At 35.6% G+C, this 18619-nt stretch overlaps 1 protein-coding gene across 6 annotated transcripts in view; it reads left to right on the top strand.

The window, feature by feature from the left end:
* ccser2b (coiled-coil serine-rich protein 2b) overlaps window positions 1-16035 on the top strand; it is a 49853-nt gene extending 33818 nt beyond the window's left edge. For 4 of the 6 annotated variants that reach the window (XM_043253841.1, XM_043253843.1, XM_043253842.1 and 1 more), the window contains 3 exons: window positions 849-935; window positions 1601-1711; window positions 10895-16035. In XM_043253841.1, coding sequence (XP_043109776.1) covers window positions 849-935; window positions 1601-1711; window positions 10895-11701 — 1005 coding nt within the window. In that variant the 3' untranslated portion in view covers window positions 11702-16035. Of the gene's footprint in view, window positions 1-848; window positions 936-1600; window positions 1712-3427; window positions 3516-4906; window positions 4947-10894 lie in introns of all 6 variants that reach the window. The other 2 variants (XM_043253845.1, XM_043253846.1) reach the window with 2 other exon arrangements.
* Window positions 16036-18619: the final 2584 nt, after the last annotated feature.

Here is an 18619-nt window from a genome sequence, read left to right as displayed (position 1 = left end):
CAAAATGTAATAGCTTAATAATACAAGAAAGTCTAAACACTTTCAAATTTGCAACAAACTTTACATTTTAAAGAATATTTAGATAATGGAAATTAAGTATCAAAATATTACTGCAGCTTTAAATACATTTATTTAATAGTCAACACATTTCTACAAACATTTAAATTGCACATAAGGTAGTTTTCATGTCATGTTTAAAGTTGTGTTTACATTTTATTTAAATATAAATGCTCGGTGTATGCGATTTAAAAAAAAAATCCATAGTAGATTTATTCCAAAAAAATTCTCAAGCTTATGGAAAAAAAGTTTATGGACTTTGAAAGTCTTTTGTGAGGTAGATGTGACGTTACATGTTGCCTATAACTAATTTTTTTGTATTTGTTTATAAAATTTACAATATTTTTTCATATTAAAAGTAACAAAGCACATTGAAATTATTGAATGGCATGAAATATTATTTCCAAGCATGTTTACTGTTTCTCCGAGCACAACACTCTATGGTATGGTTTCTGCTTTTGGCGATTGTAATATATTGCTTATCCTGCCCAAAAAGACCATAAATATTACAGTCCACATCTGCAGTAATCATTTATTCACAGGCATTAATTCTAAAAATGAATTATGTCTGAATAAATCACGTACACTAGGTATATGATTATTCTCAGTTATAATGTGTAATGCAAAATGTTCTAAAACTGAATTCATTATTATTAAGAAATAAGCACGCTAGGCTAACAACCGATCACATATGACTAAGCGTATACATTTGATATATTTCCATATAAGCTTTGATACAAATCAACCCCTGTTGCAGGTGCAGGTTTATATAGTCTTCTGTTATTTTCTAGGTGGAGCTGCTCTTGAAAGAGGTTCAAGAACTGAGAGATGAGCTCAGAAGCAAAAACAGGATGATCGCTGAACTTTCCCAGCAGCTGGTACGCGTTATAGTCTAAATATTTGCTTAAGAGGAACTGACTTCCAACATCAATCTAAAATCTGAATGACACCTGCACTGTAGAAATTCCTCAGAAAAGTGCAGTTCTGAGAAAAGTGGAAAAATACTATATTATTAGCATATTATTTCCAGTAGATTACTGAGATGTGCATGGCAAGTAACTTCCATGGCAACTTCTCAATGAGAACTTCTCAACTGATTATTAATTACAAAATCAAACAAACTGTTGCATGCGGAAGCTGAATTTATTCATTTCTTATCAAAGTAATAAGAGTGAATATATTATGTTAGGGAATTACATTGGCAGACATGCAGTGAAAAATTATTTGCCAAAAGGATTTTAAACATGAACTCCAAACTCAGATCTTTTCTTAATCATTGGAATATTCTCATAATTCATTATGTCTCTAGTATCAGCTTTATTTGTGGGTGTGCGTGTGTAAGAGTCTGTTTTTCATACTAACATTTTATTGCCAAATATATATTTTAATTTAAATAATTATGTGTGTGTGTGTGTGTGTATATATATATATATATATATATATATATATATATATATATATATATATATATATATACACTATATGTGTGTGTATTAATTATACTTTTTTATGTGACTTTACATAAGCATTCTATTTTTATTAGTCTTCTCCAGTAGAGGATATGCAGTGCCGCTGTTTGCAGGGGTCAGAGGCTAACAAGGAGTCAACGGAGCACCAGGACAAAGATACTCAAACCTTGTGGAAGGCACACAATGTAAGTAGTATACATGCAGAGATAGAAAACTTGATCAGGGCAGCTTTATCACTTTAGTGTTGAGTATATTAGTAACATAGTTAGGAATAACAACATTTTCCCCTTAAATCACTTCTACCATAGTGTGTAATTTGTTAAATAATACATTGTGTTGTTTGTATCATGTATCAGCTTCATGTTTATGGATGATCTGCCAGTAAATCTTTCTCTTTAACTCACCTGAAACACCATTACACTTGTGACGCAGAGTACGTTTTTATGGTTCAAGTCCTGTAAAAATCTGTCTTAACATGATCTGTTAGGATTAATATGGTGTTTTATGTAGTTTGTATATTATTTACAAATGTCTGACTCCCATGTAACCACATAACAAACAGTTTAGTATATATAAATGCACAATTTGTTGAGTAACGTCATAATGTAGCCTACTTTATATTGCTTAACAGATTATCTCAATGGCATAGTTAATGCATTTAATTTCAAATTTTGCATTTGCTCAGCCTCATTCAGCCTGAAAGTCCCTTCTGTGGAATTAAAAAGTATGTATTTTGGGTGAACTATCTCTGAAAACTGAGGTGTGTGATTTCTGTGTTACTAAAGGCAACATTTTTTTTTGTTTGTTTTGTTTTCCATTAGCAAATGACAATGAACAGTTGTGGGTTGTCGTGTTCACCAGCACGATTCTCTTGTCCTGAGTACATTTAATCAGCTATACTTAAAAATTAATGCATGGAACAGTTTATAATTGTAATGTACAAAATTGTGTTTTATTAGATTCTGGTTAAATGGATTATTTGGTGGTTTGTGCTTCTGTACTGACACGGTCATGGACAACAGGGAAAAACAGTGCAGTTGTTCTTTAGAAAAGACATCAAAGACAAAGGACAAAACTACATTGCTCAAAGTTGCACAGTGATGAACGTAATTTAATTTCCTGTGTGCTTTTAAAGGATTGGTACTTTTCACAAAGAAGGTTTTTTATTAATAAATTAGCTTAACCTTCAGAAAATGTTGATTGTCAACCTCAGGTTGTCCTTCTAAAATACTGTTTGTTGTTTTATTTTTAATTCATTATAGGAAAATTGACATTTGACAAAGAAGTTTATTTTGAAATGTTTTTGAAATGAAACATTTAAAATGCAGATGAAAAGTAATTTTCATTTAAATTTTGAAAGAGTTACAGAAATCATGCCTACTTTATAATTACCGAACCTGTCAGTCACTTCTGTTCAGCATGAGCTTGCATTTGCAAAAATTTTAAATAAAATAAAATATATAAATACAAAGTAAAAAAGGACGCACTGTTTACGTTGTGACGGTCACTTCACTCAGGTTGAATGAATGACTGTTTCGCGTCTTTACTGAAACTCACTGTCAGTGTGAAGTTTCTCAATGTGCAAAGTCAATTGGATTCAGGGTGTTTTTTGGACGATGCCAGACACACTTGTGTTGAGAAAGTACATTTTCCTTTGATTGCCTATTTAGGAATAGTTACAACTCTCATACTGACCTCAGTGATCAGCAAATGAATGCACACATGCTATGCACATGCCAAATGCTATCCTGTGCACTTTTCAAGATGCAATTTCTGGATTTATCCGAGTTTGACAGCTTTCCCGTCCCTTTTCTGACTTTTTCAACCATCTTTGAGTATCAGATATGTGTGTGTATGTGTGGTGCTGGGATCAGCCTTTCTCTTTCTCCTTCTCTGTACAGGGCATTTTGCTTGCCCCTATCCTCTCCTCTTGTCAACACTCACAGCGGGGGAGTGTGCGGCCATGTGCACCACGTCACCACAGACAGAGTGAGTCCTCAACCAAGCGAACCAGTCTGTGCACTAGCCCCGGTGCTTGCTGCATGTCTGCCTGCCTGTCCCTTGTGCACCCCTTAAAGTCATGCGCACAAATCCACCATCCAGTCACATTCCCATGCAGAATCAGTCCATCATTTACTCTCCTTTTAGTTTCATTGTCTTCATGTGCCCTGTTTGTCCGCTTGGGTTAAAGTCTGCAGACCTCATTAGATTATTTTTTTTTAATTATGACTGTCTGTACAGCCAGACATCATATTCCCATTTCATTAATTTGTCCCGTACTTTTTGTCCCTCAAACGACTTTCTAAAAGATCAGAGCTGATTGATTGTTTTCAATAGAGCTTGAAAGGAAAGAATCATTGACCCAAAAATCATTTACTCTCCATTGTTGTTCCAAATTTTTCTTACTGTCATACTGTAGCTTTTTTGAGGAACTATCCAAAACATAAACATTTATTCTGCTGTTCTCAAATCTTGTTCATGAGACAAAAGATGTTTGATCAAAGATGCAACTTGATTAAACTCACCTTGAGTTTGAATATGTGCAAATCGAATTATGTTTGAAGAGCTACAGCAGATTTCAGTGATGTTTTTAGTCATTTTAGACGTTTTGTATGGCTTGAGAAGAGTAGTGTCTTATTTTATGATACTTAATTATGCTTTTTGGTATTTTGACAGCCTGCTTTCATTGTAAAGAAACAAGCAACTTCGATATTCTGCTAAGCATCTATTTTGGTGCATCATTGGGAAAAAAATTAAATAAAATATATGGAAGCATTTATTTTATTTATTTATTTTTTGTAACAACATAAGGATGAGTAAAGGATAAGCTTTGTAATAACCCACTGTACAGTAGCTACCATCATATTTGGAAACAAATCATCTAATAAACATTTCTCTAAGAAAGACTTTTTGTAGAATGTGCATGTGATCTATGGTAAAGCCAGAATGACTGCTAATACGTTCAGAAGGCAGATGTGGGAGACTGGTATTAGGAAAGATAGCTGCTAGTACATTACAGGACCGCTTTTAAACTGGCAAGGTAGGATCCCTCAGAGTACCGCGACAACTTGACTCTAAGACATGTATTAAGTCTCTGTCTTTGGTAGTGTGCTTAAATTGAGCTGTCCAGACTCTGTACTGCCTGTTTTAGTCAAGCATGGACCTGAATGCATTTTTGCTTTAATTCATGTCATGTGGAACACAAAACCTTGATCGCTGTCATGGCTGAATGGGCTGGAAAAAGTTTGCCTTTGTGTTGTTTGTCTTGTGTGCTGTGGTCGCTTTCTGTTATTCCCCTGCCATCTTTGTTTAAATCTTTCACTGACTGATTTTTTCCTTATTGTTTCTCTCCCTCTGCCTCTCCCAAACTCTGGCAAAAGGAGTGGAGCATCTAGTACATTACTTCAGAGACACTGCGTGGTATAGTACTGCCTGTCTTTTCTCTAAAACACACTCTCAGCTCCTTCATCTACTCTTTCTGTTTTGCATGGTCTTTTACTCTGTACAGTGAAGACAGATCATCATACAGGTTCACACTACTTTCATTCTTTCTTTAAACCTTTCTGTTTTTTATTCTCTTGTACTGTCTATTTTACTTTTCAAGTCTTTGTTTTTATTCTTTCTTATTTGTAGCCCCTATAGATCTGTGAAATCTTTATATAGGAAGTTTACACAGTTATTTCCGACCAGTGCAAGACAAGACCAGTAAAAGAACCCCAAAATCCAGACCAATATTAAAGTGTCCAGCCTGGTCACTTTAATATATACAGTCAGTGTATACAGGTGTAAAGACTTTTGTAAATTCGGATAAATACTGAAATGTACTGAAATTCAAAAGAAAAAAAATTACATTTACTGTTATAAGAAAGTAAATAAATGTGTAAATCATGAATACTATTTTAAAGCTGTATTTAAGATCCCTTAACTTTATCCCCAAACCTAAACATGATCACTTTTATAAAAGTCTAAAATAGAATACACTGTACAAAATACATTTTGACAGAAAAAGGTACTATGAAATTTTTGTTTCTGTATACCATAAAGTATATTTCTGAGCTTGCATTCCCACTTGTTTCTAATATTCTTGAGGCATAAACATTGGAATTTGTAAAGAGCGTGGGATTTAATGACTTAAAGATCATTACTGAGAAGGTAGTTTGTAATTTGAATTATAGTACAAAAATAAAATGTTTTTATATATATACACAATTTTATATCATTTTATATATATATATATATATATATATATATATATATATATATATATATATATATATATATATATATATATCCTATATCACTAACCTATATCACTCGGCACTCAGTTTGTCAGTCAGTTATTTACATTATCATTTTTAAATCAACCGATTAATTCCATAACTTCACTATTTATAAATTAGGATTCATAAATGTGAATGCTGTTCATATGTAGGTAGTGTACTTAAGGGGATACTCCACCCCAAAAGGAAAATGTTGTCATTAATCACTTACCCCCATGTCGTAAGTGATTCCTTGTGGCTCGGCTGACACAGAGCAGCATATGTCGTGTGTTCAGAGGATATTCTCCAAAATGGTGCTACGGTGATTGCGCAGACACAGAGTAGAGACAAATATTGAATAAAGTCTTTTTTTTCTTTGCATACAAAAAGTATTCTCGTTGCTTCATAAAATTCTGATTGAACCATGAATGGCAAATGGACTATGACAATGTTTTTCATACTATACTGCAGGCTTTCTCAATCCCGGTCCTTGAGGGCTACTGTCCTTCAAATTTTAGCTCCAGCCCTAATTAAACACACCTGAACCAGAAATTTTCATTTTGTGGTGGAGTACTATGTCTATGTTTGTGTGCAATCACAAGTAAATGTAAGTGTGGTATTCCAGACCCTCACGACTGAAACTAATACCAGATTTCCTAACCCCTGAGGTAGGCCTACTATAACACTGTGTCATAACTAGCTGCGACAGCAAAACGCAAAACGTTTTTTTTTTAAACGGTTACCATTTCTATTTCATCTGCTGTGCCATGCACAATATCACTGAATATGTACGTATTCATGTGACATGTGATGTGCAAAGGGCCATACTGAGTTGCTTTTCACCAGGGGTGAGCAACTCTTCCACTGAACATTGTCTTGTAGAGTTTACCTTCACTCGAAACATCCAACCGAAGTCTTCAGGAACATTTAATTAGTACAGGCTAGTGTGATTGATGAAGGATGGAGCAAACTCTGCAGGACATTAGCCCTTAAGGACCAGAACTGCCCATCCTTGATTTATACTTTCAAACTTGTTGAACAAATCAAGGTACCTTCTGACCTCCTTGGATGTCAATTTTGGTTTTCTAACTTCAGCTCCTGTTGTTTTTATTGATGATCTTCTTTGAGTACATTTTTAAAAAATAGACCAACTTTTTGCTATAGTAAAATTCACAGCATGCACACTGTGTGCAAGATGTAGTTCCAAATAAATAACTAAAGCAAATATTGGGCTTAACCTCTGAGGCCTAGATCCAGACCAAGATCTATCTGTATACTCAAGAACCAAACTGTCCATTTTAAATGGAGAAATGGAGAAAATGCTAAATTAATTGCAACATTCATTTCAAACATTGCACGTCAGACTGTCAGACCAAGACCAAGTGATGAGACAAAGGCCCGATCTAAAGCTTTATTTATCTGGTCCTGAGAGGTCTCAAGCTGAAGACCATAAGAACAAGACTTCTTCTCAGTTTAAACACATGGCCCTTTTTTTAAATTCTTTGTGTAAAAATGCAAGATAATTGCACTGAAAATTGCAGTATGAAAAAAAGAAATTTGCATTGCGAAAATGTGTGATATTCTGTGAGCTCGCGGAGTGATAAGAAATTTCTTTGCCATTGACTCACTTAAAAAAAAAAAAAACAGCGCTGTAGCAAAATCATCTCCTGAAGCAAAATATAAAATTACTTGGCATTCAGAGAAAACAAATTTTAACTTACAAGCCAGTCTGCAGACATTTCGCACAAAACATGCCACTTTAAGAGGAAACTCATCAAACATCCAAACATCCTGGATTTCAGCTACTGACAAGTTTGCAAAATTACATGTTGAAAAATAAATTATTAATGTTGTAATCACTATCTTCACTATATGCGCTTGTGTGCCCCTTTGCAAATAAAGCAAAATACTGTGCTTGGATTTCAAAATTGAAATGGTAATTTTGTTCAAATGTTTGCAAAACAATCAAAAAGTCAACATGATTTTATATTTCAGCTCACCAGTCATCTAAGAACATCTAGTACAATGTTAGTATTTATCCTGAGGTGGCAAAGGTTGGAATTGTACTAATTAATTTGATTTTATTTATTTCTTTTGACTCCTTTCTTTCTTTCTTTCTTTCTTTCTTTCTTTCTTTCTTTCTTTCTTTCTTTCTTTCTTTCTTTCTTTCTTTCTTTCTTCTATCAACAAACAAAAGCAACAACAAGAATGAAAGACTTTCATAAAAAAAAGAAAAGTAAATGTCAATTAAATATATTTAATATTTTACTTTCACATGTCACCATACATTATGTTTAAGTCCTTAGAAAGTAATAGAAAATCACACTTTCAAGAACCTTAAAAAAATGTATTACCTCTATCAAAGCCCTTCTGACTTCATTTACTTTATTTTCATTTTCAGGTAGTGGTTATTTATGATTATCGTAACAATATTGCATACCTGATTATACAACATCTTTCCTCCCATCCATTATTTTTTTGGTTTTGTGTAAGTAGGGAACAGAGTACATAGTCCTTGAGTCGTTATTATGTGATGCGCCTTTGTTTTCCAGTTTGTTCTTCACACCTCATTGCCATGTAAACACCTCTTTTAGACTAAACCGTCATGCAAAACTGAAGTTTCCCTTGACCTACTGCCTTTAGAAAAAGACATTATGGTAATTGAGATAATTATTTGAAATGCTGGTTAAGTTGAAGTCGGTAGGTAATTATTATGCATATTTGGAGTCAATGTACTGCATTTACATGGAAATCAAATGAAACTGCAGCACCCCTTTGCATCAGGTTTGGAGTGATGCATTTGTCATTTGTGGAGAACTGAGGGCTCTTCATATTGTGCTAATGTTCCGACAGTTTGGTTCATTTCACTCACAAATTTGTGTACTTTTGTATAGTGTTTTTTCTTTCCATGCTCTCTGCTCTTTCTACTTTTCAATCTTTGTCTGTCTACCATTTCCCTCCCTCCGTAGCTTCTTTCTGCTCCAGAAGTCTGTCACCTTTTCTCAGCTGTCATATTTTAATTCTTGGTGAGCTGTCATAAATTATGTATGAACAGCTGAGCGCTGCACACACCTCGGCTGAGACTTTCTCTGAAGTTTTGACGGGGTTGTAGGTGTTCTCAGGTTAGCCCGATTGAGACTTCACCTCTCTAGACAAAACCCTCACTGCCCTCTCTCATTCATTCTAAACCACAGTCTGGAATAAAAAAAACTTCAAAGGACTATATTTTTGAGTAAAGGTCTGGGTCCTGGAAATGGCACAAAACACAGAGATAGGTTCAGTCAATAAAACAAAGACACCACGCTGCATTGTGTGGAGGATGGTATCCAATAGAGGGTGCTGTGGACCAGGAAATGAAGTGGCGTTTGTGATAATGGAGATTGACTGTGGGCGTTGTAGAGTTTGTCTTTATATGCTCATTCTCATGGTGTTCACTTTATGAATCATTCTTTTGAATCAGATCTTTTCTATGGTTTAGTTAATCCAGTTCCAAAACCAGTCTTAATAATAAACTATTACACATGCTAGCTTGAAACTTGTGTGATCCAACATTGTGTGAACAAAATGCATGCAATCTTTTAACTCGCATGCTTTCAGTCTTTTAAAATATGTAATCCTGGTAACCTTTGTCCTGTATTCATGTGGCGATAACATAAAGGGACATTGGGGACTATTCCTAAATACCACCCACTGAAGTCATCCTATTAAACAGCCGAGCAGACATCAATGACTAATAGTACTGTACTCCACCATCTCCGTGTCCTGTATAATACAGAGCCTTGCATCACATGGAATAATTCACTTTGCCTGGATAGTTTGGTTTCTCTGTTAATATCATGTGTATTTCTCATTATCTTGAATTTGAAAAATATTAAAAGCAGGCAGAAATGTGTCTATGTACCATCCTTAGAAAGCCACCCCCACCCCCGTGTCCTACTTTGGATGTTTTGTTTGTGACAATAATGTCTATTCTAGATGCTTTTTGGTGGGGGTCGTAAGTTGTTAACTTGAATTGCGTACTTGTTTGTCAGTCTGAGAGTGCGCTTGAGTGCATGTGCTGCTTTGACAGTGACCTCACCACCTCACGTAAGTCCACATCATTGCTAATGAGTGTGGAGAGGCTGAGCTCCACTTTGCCAAGAACTGTAAGGATCAAAGCCCTCTCAGACAGCTTGTCATGTGTGGATGCTTCACTCTGTCTCACTACAGTCTGAGTGAACATCCAGAGCAGGTTTGTCTGAAGTTGTGTGGCTGCTTCCGGGGACAGTTGTCTCTTAGAGCACAAGAGATATATCGATTTGACTGATTAATCAACACTTGCAGTTGCTTTTTGTACTTTATCAACTTTATATCCTGTGCTTTCGTCTTGAATTCAACCTCTTTGCGTAAAATAACATTTTCTTTTTATTCTGTGGAACACACACAAAAATGAATGTTTTTTAAGAATGTTCAATGTTGATCTGAGTTAAAAAAAAATTAACTGTCATTTAAGCAACAGTATAAAATAAATAACATACTGTATCTATAATCTATATATGTATGGAGGCAAGACTAGTTTCTGTGAGAACTACTACTGGGTGTAATGTCTGTTCTTACAGTGGTCGAAAATCATATTTGGGAAAGATTTTGATTATATCACCCACCTCTGAGTAGTTTAATTAAGAAAAGCCACTTCATAATGCTTAAATCCCTCAGTGAGCAAGCCAGTTGTGACTGTGACAAGGAACCAAAATAATATTTTTGTTAGGAAGGCTATTTAAAAAACAATAATAAATAAATAATATAACTTTTAATTAATTGTATTTTTATTTAATTAAAAAAATTACTAAACATTCTCATGGTTAAGACATTACTTTTTATTTTCTATTAAAGCTATGCCTTTGTTTATGTTATTGATTGTTGATTAATTTTGCAAGTTTAGTTTACTTACTGGTATCAGGCAAAATAGGTTGACCTCTAGTGTCTTGTATATACAATAATTTTATCTGTTTTTTGTTTTTAGTTTTTAAAGGCCAATTCTAGTAAGTGAAGAATCACCCTAATGTGATTATTCTAAAATTATGGCAAACAAATGTTCAATAATAGCTTCTTATTTTTTTTCTCCAATAGCTTCAAATACTACAGACTTCCCGATTCTTACCCAACAAGCTCCACAACCATGAAGGACTGTCAAGCCCAACCTCTCCAGAGGCCCTTTGTGACGGTTTGGATGCCGAGCCTGGTCACCACCCACTGATGCCCCAGTCCTGCTCACCAGACCTAAAAAGTCCCATTACTGTTGAGTCTACCCCAAACTGTGCTATACCAACGGTAACTATATCTGCTGACAGCTCTGCTGCCTTCTCTTCCAGAACTTTTCAGAGCTCTGATCCTGCTGAGCTTGGCCTCATGAGCAGCCAGGTTAAAATCAATGAGCCAGCAATCCCACCAGCTTCTGCCAGCTTTTGCTGCAAGCTAGAGAGAAATATACAAAAACTTCCTTTGAGAAGAAGCAATTTTTCAACCCTACAGCCACCCACCTCTATTAAGAGAGCTTCGACACTCATCAAGCCCCAGGAAGTACAACGGGTCAGTGTGTTCACCGGAGCCCTAGGTAGGCTTGGAGCCACAGGTCTATCCAGAACAAGACATCAACCTTTATCAGCTGCAGGACTGCTTTGCATCAACCCAGCCCAACAAAATACCACGCACAGCACCACTGCACCAATATTTAACCAACAAAATCAAGGGTGCAGACAGTCTTTATTGTTCAGAAACATAGAAAGCAGTTTGCCCAGAACCAGTGCCCCCCTCCAGCTCAAACATTCCCGCCTTCCTAAGCCAAAGACAATTTCTTCTCTAACAAACCCTGCTGCTCAACAAGGTCAAACAACAACCTCCCCCGCTCTGCCTTCTCGTATGCTTCCGCAGTTCTAGATTAGCTAAGCAGGGCTTTGGACATCCCACCAGAGTGTAGAAAAGCTGCTTCTTATGTCCCTGCTTGTAAAGCACCAATCAAGTGTCCTAGCAGTTATGCTTACTATGTACAAAACATGACAAAATGCACTAAGCTCTAAGAGAAACTACTGTCAAACTTGTACCTATGCACCTTGCATAAGATATTGCTCCTTTGATAGATTAGCGAGCCACACTCTAGGATAGCAACCAAACCCAAGTAGTGTTGTTATAGCTCCCACATGAGTTTTTTTGTATCACTCTCATTGATTCTGTTGAGAGAGACTTGCTTTTTCCTTTCTTAACTACCACCACGGTATGTGCACCGCGTGGGCCATGATGAAGGGATGCCCACTGAGATTTTCAGAGGAGCCGTCTCTTCCAATTGCTTCTCTACCCATCTCTCTTTGTACCTTTGTTCTTTGCCACTAGCATGAAGATTGTGTCCTGCTGGAATTGGCCTCCCACCACCGTATCTAATGAGAGCAAGTTCTGGAAGCCAAGTCAATCTTAACAGCAGAATGAGTTGTAAGGCCATGAACACAATGTAAAATAAAAAAAAGGAATGTTAGCCTCTATACACTGAGGGAATTTGAAATGCAAAGTTACTTTATGATTATAGTGATTTCACCAAGCAGGACATGTTTTTGATTGATACAACAGTTCTTTCTGGTCATTGAATCTGATTTCCTGATAAAAGTATGATGTTAGAGTCCAAATTAGCTCCAACAGCTGTTTCTCTATTTTAATCCATTTGCCGATTTTCTCATAGTGAGTGTCATGGCGGATGCTCAAATCCAGATGTGGCTAGAAGGGATACAGCTTTGATCAGAATAAAAATACGTTTCCACTTATTAGATTTGTGTTTACACGTCTACATCTACCCCAACCTACCCCTCCAACAGTAATTATTGTTGTACAGTGTAACAGAAATTATGCTGTATTTATGTTAGCATGCCCATTAGCCACAGCTGTTTCCTTTCTGTCCCCCAAATCCACTATTATTTTAAAAGTAAGACTGGTTTGTGTCATGGATGAGTTTTTTAGGTGAGAGTGTACTTATTTGGATTTAAAATATGCAGTTTGTTAATGAGGATAATGTCTATTTCAATATTTGTTTTGACATTTTAGAAGATGTGAGCACCCCACCCAGAGTGTCTCACCATGGCCAGATCTTTTGGAATTCGCCACTGGCTCTGATCCCAGTATAGCTGTTAAATATGAGATACAGTTTGTTGTGAGTAAATCTAACAAGCAGTCTTTTGTCTTTTTAATCTATTATTTGTTCAAGAGCATATAGCTTTGGCTGAGGGTAAAGTGTCATCAAGCTATAATTGTAATTTCTGTCCTGATTTCAATTTCAGAAATAATAATTGTGTGTGTTTGTGATGATGACTTTAGTCGGAGTCAAGACACATTTTTTACAAGTCAGCAGTAAAGACTTTTAAATTGAAAAAGAGTTAAAGGAATAGTTCCCCCAAAAATTAAATTTCTGTCATGATTTACTCACCCTCAAGTAGTTCTCAAATATCTTCCTTTGTGTAGACATGAGATATGGCTGTATGTTCCTATATAAGTCTATGAGTGTGATATTTTATCAAGTCATGCCCTACTTGGTACAGTCAAAGTGAATTGTGCTTGATTGTGACTTACAGGAATCAAGGAATGCTTTGGTATTTTGGCAAAACAAAACACAGTGATTCAAGTGCGGTGCCTGATTGAAAATCATAGAACACAGAACATGTTAATTTATTCTCTTACTAGCTGCACCAATGCAACTAGTTCTGCTTAACCCACTCTGAGTTGAATTTGTATTAGCAACAGCCAACACAGGAGGTGGGCATGCTAACAAGGACACTGAAGACTGACTATCGTCAGTCGCTAGTATGTCTATTGAGGCCAGGTTTATTTGAACACCTCTTACTTGCTGGCCTCCTGTTTCATCCAAGCCTGATTATAATTCAATACCACACTCCTCATTTTCTTCTCAGCTTATTTCGTTTTTATTCTACAAACATTAATATATAGATTTCATTATACCCCTATATTTTACAATTATTCCTTTTTTCTCACAGTCTCTATTTCCACACAGTTTGGAAACAGGACACATCTTCCCACTTTATCTACACTTGTAGTTCAATCTTATGAAAAATAAAATGTCCAAGCTTTGTGGCAACAGCTCCCAACTTTCATTCCACATCTATTCTCAACAAGATCCAGGTTGTCTGATTGCCTTAGCAAACATTGCAGGAAACGGTTAGCTCAGACACTTATCTGGTGCGAATCTGTCAGGCCTTTCAGTCAGCTCGACAGCTTTCTACACGAGTCAAACTGTTTATCCCTGCATCTCAGTTCATCCTTTTTCATTTATCTCATCCATCCTCTTCCACTTCAGCATGCTTTCAGATGCCATTTAATGAGTCTATCGAGATGGCATCCACATTGCATTAGGCACTGTTGATGTTAAAAGGGTTTTAATGATACAGGTCCTTAATACGGTGGAGAGGAACCTGACGCGATAGCTAGATTAACGCCAAACCCTCACCTAAATCCCCAAATCCTCTTTAACGTACACTCACTTCATAAAATGCTCCCATATACTTCAACTCTCTGCTTGTGGCTTCAGCTGTTACTAGAGAGAGTATAGATTTGAGTGAGTAGACAATATCTCTTCTGACGAACTGTAGATAAAATTAGGTGTTCTTTTGCTGAAGTGCTTTGGAGTGAAGATGTTCTGAGTCGATGGAGGTGAGTAGAGCCCTTACTGCAGGCTCAAGCAAACAATTTAGTTCAGTTTCTCATTCTACTAACAAAAAGCAGCCAGCAATATACATAGCCGTGTTTTCCTACTTAAACATGAAACAAGTGGCTACAACGCTTCTTTGATTCTGAATATTATTAAAGTATAATGTATAAATGTTATTGAACCTAAAATGACGTTGTGCTCTCCTTTGTACACGATTAACGTTCACACAAGTGTCTTAGAAAAGTGTGTAGTTTAAGTGTAATACATGGTTCCAACGTTTTTCAGACATCTTACAATACACTGTAAACCTGTCTGTTGGTTTTTAATTTAAAACTTAACTTATATTGTATAACTTATATTATAAAAAAGTTTTGCTTGGAATGTATACTTGTTCTATATATTCTGTCACCTAATGCCATGACATTCATACATTTTTAAATGTTGCTTAAGTCCCCAAATAGTTTTTGCCATTTACCACACGGCCCAGCTACTGTGTTTGCACTCCAGTAGTTTGTAGAAATATAATGTAGGACATTATGGTTACATTGTGATGTGGAGAGGCAAGGAAGGATTAATTTGTAGACGACCAGAGTTTAACCGACTATTATGCTCATACTCTTTTCTCGTCTCCAGTCCTAATTCTCAATTTAACTTTAGTTTTAACAATAAATAAAACTTTAACAGGTTGAATGCAACACAGTGTAACGCTCTGTGTGTTTAGAGAATAATTTGATCCGGCTAAGGCAACGTGGGCAGGAGCAGGACAGAAAAACCCGACCTCTACCTGTAGGCTTTTGTGGGTGGGAGCAGGTCAAAATATTACATCAATTTTTCAGGAGTGGGCCAGGATCTCACAGGAACAAGCTAGAACTGATATGAAAAATCCAAGAAAAGTTATGTGGTACATTACTGTCTTTTATATCAGTATAACGGTTTAGAAATTAGAAAATAATGTCTATCACTACAGGTCTGTATAAAATGCGTAAAAACCGTTAAATGCTTCTCAATTTTTTTGGATTACTTGAAATGTTTGATTTGTAGCTATATCATACTTGTGTTTTGTCTTTTGTGGTGGTACCTATAATAAACGCTGGTTTATTGGGGAGATGAGGGTTTACTTAAATGAGGATTTCACCTTCTGATTTCTTTTGCCTTAACTGACGCATGTTAACGCTTAAGGAACAATATCACTGCTGTATGTCCCCCTGTAGTATTATATATAGTGTCGGATGCAGCAACATGTTAATGCATAACAGAGACACATTTATTTGCTCTTTAAGTAATGATTTTATTGTTCTTGTTGTATACCATCTGTTTACTTAATTTATGCTACATTATAACTGTATGAAAATTGCACTGCCTTTTAATGTAAACTTCTTTTCAAACTTAATTTATTTGTGCATTTCCAAGTATGTGTGTGTGTGTGTGCGTGTTACTGAAAAAGAATACCCCTTAATCAGATATGCACTTTAAATGTAGAGATGAGAGATGTTTTCATGTGCTTTGCGTCTCTCCATGAGGCTGAGTGTACAAGAGCTCTAAATAAAAACAGCACCAAAAGCTACTGCGATCTTTTTGTGTGTGTGTCTTTGTGTGTGTTTGTGTATGCCTGTTCTTCATGGTTTCAAATACTTCACAGAAGTGTGTGTTTTACTAGGTTTTATTTTCTGGTATCTGGTGGTCTATAATATTAGTGTCCAAACAAACAATGAATGTGAGGCCTGCTGAGGGTAAGTGCAAATAAGTGCAAAAAAATGAAACGCATCAAACATAACCTCCCACACGCATTCAAAAATAATGATTTTTTATGTCGACTTTAAATGGTTACTCTACCCCAAAATGAACGTTTTGTGACTTACCCTCATCTTGTTCCAAACCCATAAAAACTTTAACAAATCTTAAATCGGAACACAATTTAAGATATTTTGGATTCATCAAGGATATGCTGCTTTTGTTCAAATCAAAGCGTAAATACACTATATCACACAGTTTTCGTTCAGTGGATATTCTCCAAAATGCCACTAAAGTGAAGCGGAGAGGCACAGAGGAGACAAAAAGTAAAAAAAAAAAGTAATTATTTTAATTTTCCTTGCATATAAAAAGTATTCTCGACGCTAGATTGAACCACTCACGGCAGATGAGCTATTTTGATGATGTCTTATATTTGTCTGTACCTTGGCAGTGTTCATTGCTTGCCAGTCAATGGGACCCTAAAAAATATATTAAGTGTTCTGAAGACAAATTAAGCTTGCACAGATTTGGAACAACATGGGGGCAAGTGATTAATGACAAAAAAATGTTGAGGTAGAGTAACCCTTTGAGAAATTCTGGACTAATGATAACACCTATAACATTATTTAGATACATTTTTAAATGTTATTTTATGTTTATGTAAATTGGGTAATTTGATTATGCTTCTAGGTGATGTAACTGAGACATTATTTATAAGAATGAGGAATGGACATACTGACATGAGTAGTGTGTGAGAAGTATAAGATGGGTAAGCTGCAAAGCATGGTGCTCCTAAAAGCATGAGCTCTGTCAAATAAGTCGTTAATGCAATCTCCGAGTTTGCCTGCGTTATTATCTTAAACCCATCTACAAGAGATCAGAGATTCCTCCTATGTTACACAACCCATCTTACATTATTAAAGTCAAGAAAATGATGTAGAAGCTTTACCTTTTGACTTTAAGTTGAAATCTGAATTAAAGTTTAAATTGATTTGAACTCATCTAAGCATTTGTCAAGCTCATATCACAGACCTGTATTCCATATTGTTTTCTGAAGGACTATACATGCAGATGAAATGTCTTTTGTTATATGTAAAGTCCTTAATAAGAACTACAAAATGACAAAAGCTACAAATCTAAAATTTCATTTGGAGTTGGAGGAAGAATTGTTGCAGCTGTCTGGAGTCAAGTTCCACCTACTCGATCGGGTTTACGTCAAAGCCATTACTGGCATTAGCATTTGCATATTTAATCTTTGAAACAGCTCTCGTGCCCATTTGCTGATTCAAAGCATCTAATACAGCAGTGTGGAGTTACGACAGAGAAAACGAAATATGACAGAGGTTCATGGTTTCACATATAATTCTTACTGAATAAATCAAACCAAACTGTCTGCTCAAATTCAGCTAAAATGCACCAAAATGAGTTAGAACGCAAAAGTAGAAAACACTGTATGTCATTCATCAGGTCCCAGCCCCCCCCAACCAGACACTTTAAGCAGCCTTGGCTTTACAGCATTTGAATTAATTGTATGCACTTGTAGCAGTTGCTTTTAAAGCATTTCAATTTCCATGCCATTCATCTTAACTCCTACCTCAAGGACTTAAATGAATTAAAGCAATATATGTTATGCTGTTGGAACGCTGTTGATCAAGACATCGTAATTATTTTTAGAAATGTATGCTTGATTCAGACACGTTACTTTTTAAAAATAATGCATTTAATTACTGTATGGAACAGAATTTAAGCACAGATGCGGAAACAAGTTGGTAGGAAAATAGTGTATCATGTTTTGAAATCAGATTACACTAGTTCCTTTACTTTATTATTATTATTATTATTATTATTATTATTATTATTATTATTATTATTTTAAAGTGTTATGGGTTGTTATGGAAAACCAAATCTATAAATTCTTTATATAGTATAAAAACATTTACTTTGATTTGAGTGACTTGGGGAAAAAAAATTGTATGCATAATTGCAAAGTACATTTATTTAAGCAACTGTTTGTTTATTGATTAATTTTCTCTTACAACATTTTGGCTTCAAACCACCTCCTCCATTTTGCTATCAATGAAAAAGGGCAATGAACAAAACTCAGTGGAAACAGTGGAAAATCGATACAGACAGTTCCTACATATTGATATAGTACACTGGAATTAATTCAAATTCATCTGAATTCTGTATAATTTGCTTTTCGACTTTACTAGTGCAAACTAATTCTCAAAAAGTATGCCTTAGAGAAAGAAAAACATGCCAAGCTGTAGTGGTTTTCTGTGGTTATGCCGCATGTCACTGACACTCTTTTGAAAATTCAGACACATGCCGAAGCCAGACTTAACCACCTGTTGTGGTCTACTGTGAGCATCTACATCAAAAGCTAAGCCTGTCCCATGCAATTTGACATGGCATGCCTCTCA

This window comes from Puntigrus tetrazona, chromosome 12 (genome assembly GCF_018831695.1).
Source record: "Puntigrus tetrazona isolate hp1 chromosome 12, ASM1883169v1, whole genome shotgun sequence".
NCBI lineage: Eukaryota > Metazoa > Chordata > Actinopteri > Cypriniformes > Cyprinidae > Puntigrus > Puntigrus tetrazona.
Note: the sequence above shows the minus strand (reverse complement) of the source record. Positions and strands in the feature narration are given on the sequence as shown.